This window comes from Nannobrachium achirus (genome assembly GCF_963921795.1).
Source record: "Nannobrachium achirus genome assembly, chromosome: 4".
In the NCBI taxonomy this organism is placed as follows: Eukaryota; Metazoa; Chordata; class Actinopteri; order Myctophiformes; family Myctophidae; genus Nannobrachium; species Nannobrachium achirus.
Genome location: NC_137813.1, coordinates 5,429,596 through 5,431,812, shown reverse-complemented (window position 1 = coordinate 5,431,812; position 2,217 = coordinate 5,429,596). Strand labels below are relative to the sequence as shown.

Sequence of the window (2,217 nt, the reverse complement as noted above, 5' to 3'; positions counted from 1 at the left end):
TTTCGCCAGTGGGCCTTAACCTTTCTAGATATAGTATATTTAGAGCAGTCGATAGCAAGGTTACACGGAGCAAAAGAAGAAAACATTAATATGTGGTCGGACATTGCAGATAAGCTTAAGGCTATGATTCAAGAAATCACTATATAGTGGTAACAGCCTAGCACAGGCATGCACTATTGTACATTCGTGTTGGTCCGGGGAAAGGGGGTGGGTGGGTTTTCTTTTCCTTTTCTTGTTTTACTATTGTTTGTGTTGTTTGTCTGTTAATTGCATTTTTCTTTTGATTATGGAAAATAAAAATATTTGATAACAAAAAAAAAAAATATTATTGAACTCTAGTCTCCATGGCGTGACTAATCAATAGAAAAAAAAATCATTTGGGGGGTGAACTACTCCTTTAAGTTCAAAAACAACAAACGTGTCAGCCTGTTGCCAGTGAAACTACGGTTAGCACCATCCCTGCCATGTTCAAGTCACTTCCTTAAACATACCTTCACACCAAATGTTTCTCATAGTTGTGTTAAGAGGTGTTTTGTGGTAGTACACTTAAGGATAGTACACTTTTTTATATTGACATTTGTGTATCATAATGTTGTATGGTTTGTTTTGTTGCTGTATGATGTTGTTTTTAAAGGAGTAGTTCACCCCCAAAATGACTTTTTTTCTATTGATTCATGCCATAGAGACTTGAGTTCAATAATATTTATTTTATTTTATTTGTCACATTCCTAAGACAAAAAACTGTGATAATAGTAAATTTACCCCCATTGATTCCGGATGGGGACCCAAATGCATGGCACCGAATGGGGAAACCACCAGGGTAAGTTTACTATAATCAATTTTTTGTCTTAGGAATGCGACAAAAAACAAAACTCAAGTCTCCATGGCGTGAGTAATCAATAGGAAAAAAAGAAAAGCCATTTTGGGGGTGAACTACTCCTTTAACCATGTTCTGTGAAGCACTTTGTAACTTTGTTTGGAAAAGTGCTAGAGAAATAAAATTCATCATGATTACCTGTAGCCGTTCTTCTCCATCAGCTCCACAGCGCCCCCCAGTGTGACGGAGGCCCTCAGGCCCACCAGGGCCTTGGCCCTGAAGTCACCACCACAGCTCCACTCCTCCTCCTCGTTGAGCGTGGGCAGGTAGCCGCACACCACCTTCAGGTCGCCCACCATGCCGCCGGCGCCGCCTGCCGCCACGGCCGCCGCGTGTGGGAGGGAGCCGCTCTCGCCGCCCGTCCGCACGTAGTCCAGGAAGACGTCGGAGGAGAGAAAGGCCCGGTAGGCGCTCTCCTCCATGGCGCCCTGCACCTCCGTCTGCGCCTGGTCGAACATGGCCGAGTCGATCTGCTGCCTCTTGACGCCGTCGCGGATGAACGTCTTGGTGGCGGGTTTGAGCTGGCCCGCCACCACGCTGCCCCCGCCGCCGCCCGCGCCCCCCGCCGCATCCACGTAGCGCTTGTAGATGGCCCGCGCCACGCGCTGCGTCTTGCCGTCCCTCGGGTCCATGCGCCGGAAGCCGTTGCAGGCGAACCAGAAGTCCAGCGTGTCGGCGCACTTCTCCCGCTCCAGGAAGGTGCGGAACAGCAGCGCGCCGTCCTGGTCGCCCAGCAGCGAGTGCAGTGACTTGGTCCAGCGGGACAGCGGCGAGTCCGGGGACGCGCTGCCCTCCGGCTCCCCCAGGCCATCCTGGTTCCTCCGCGAGGACGACGACGAAGGGGAAGAGTCCGAATTAATGACCGCCGGCGACTTGTTGTTGCTGTTGGGTATGACGATGTCCTGGGGGCGGATCATCATGGACAGCTTGGTGGCGGGGGTGTTGTAGCAGCGGGGGGTGGCCTCGCCCTCCTCCCCGGGCACAGGGGGCCGAGGGGCATCCTCGCGGAAGCTGGTGGCGATGACAATGTGGTCGGTGAGCGCCCGGCTCATGGCTGCTCGGGACCACAGCCAGCCAAACTGAAGCCCTGCTGGGTGGCTGGTTGGTGGTTCTCCTCTGCGCTGTAAGCTCCTCACTCTCTTATGTCAGCAGGGGAGCCTTCTCTCTCTTCTCCTCTCTCTGAAAACACAAAGTATTGATCTAATCAGAACCAGATCCTCCCCACTTCAAAGGCACCGAGGCGGCGCGCTCCAGAGAGAGAGAGAGAGAGAGAGAGAGAGAGAGAGAGAGAGAGAGAGAGAGAGGGAGTCATTTCCAGACCATCGCTGACTTTCACTGAG

At 51.8% G+C, this 2,217-nt stretch overlaps 1 protein-coding gene across 1 annotated transcript in view; it reads right to left on the bottom strand.

Moving 5' to 3' along the window:
- The window catches only part of LOC308283994 (axin-2-like), a gene marked incomplete at both ends in the record, with an annotated part of 6,069 nt that extends 4,140 nt beyond the window's left edge, over positions 1 to 1,929 (bottom strand). The window contains one exon of the mRNA XM_080724518.1: positions 1,016 to 1,929. Coding sequence (XP_080580644.1) covers positions 1,016 to 1,929 — 914 coding nt within the window. The remainder of the gene's footprint in view (positions 1 to 1,015) is intronic.
- Between the last annotated feature and the right edge of the window lie 288 nt (positions 1,930 to 2,217).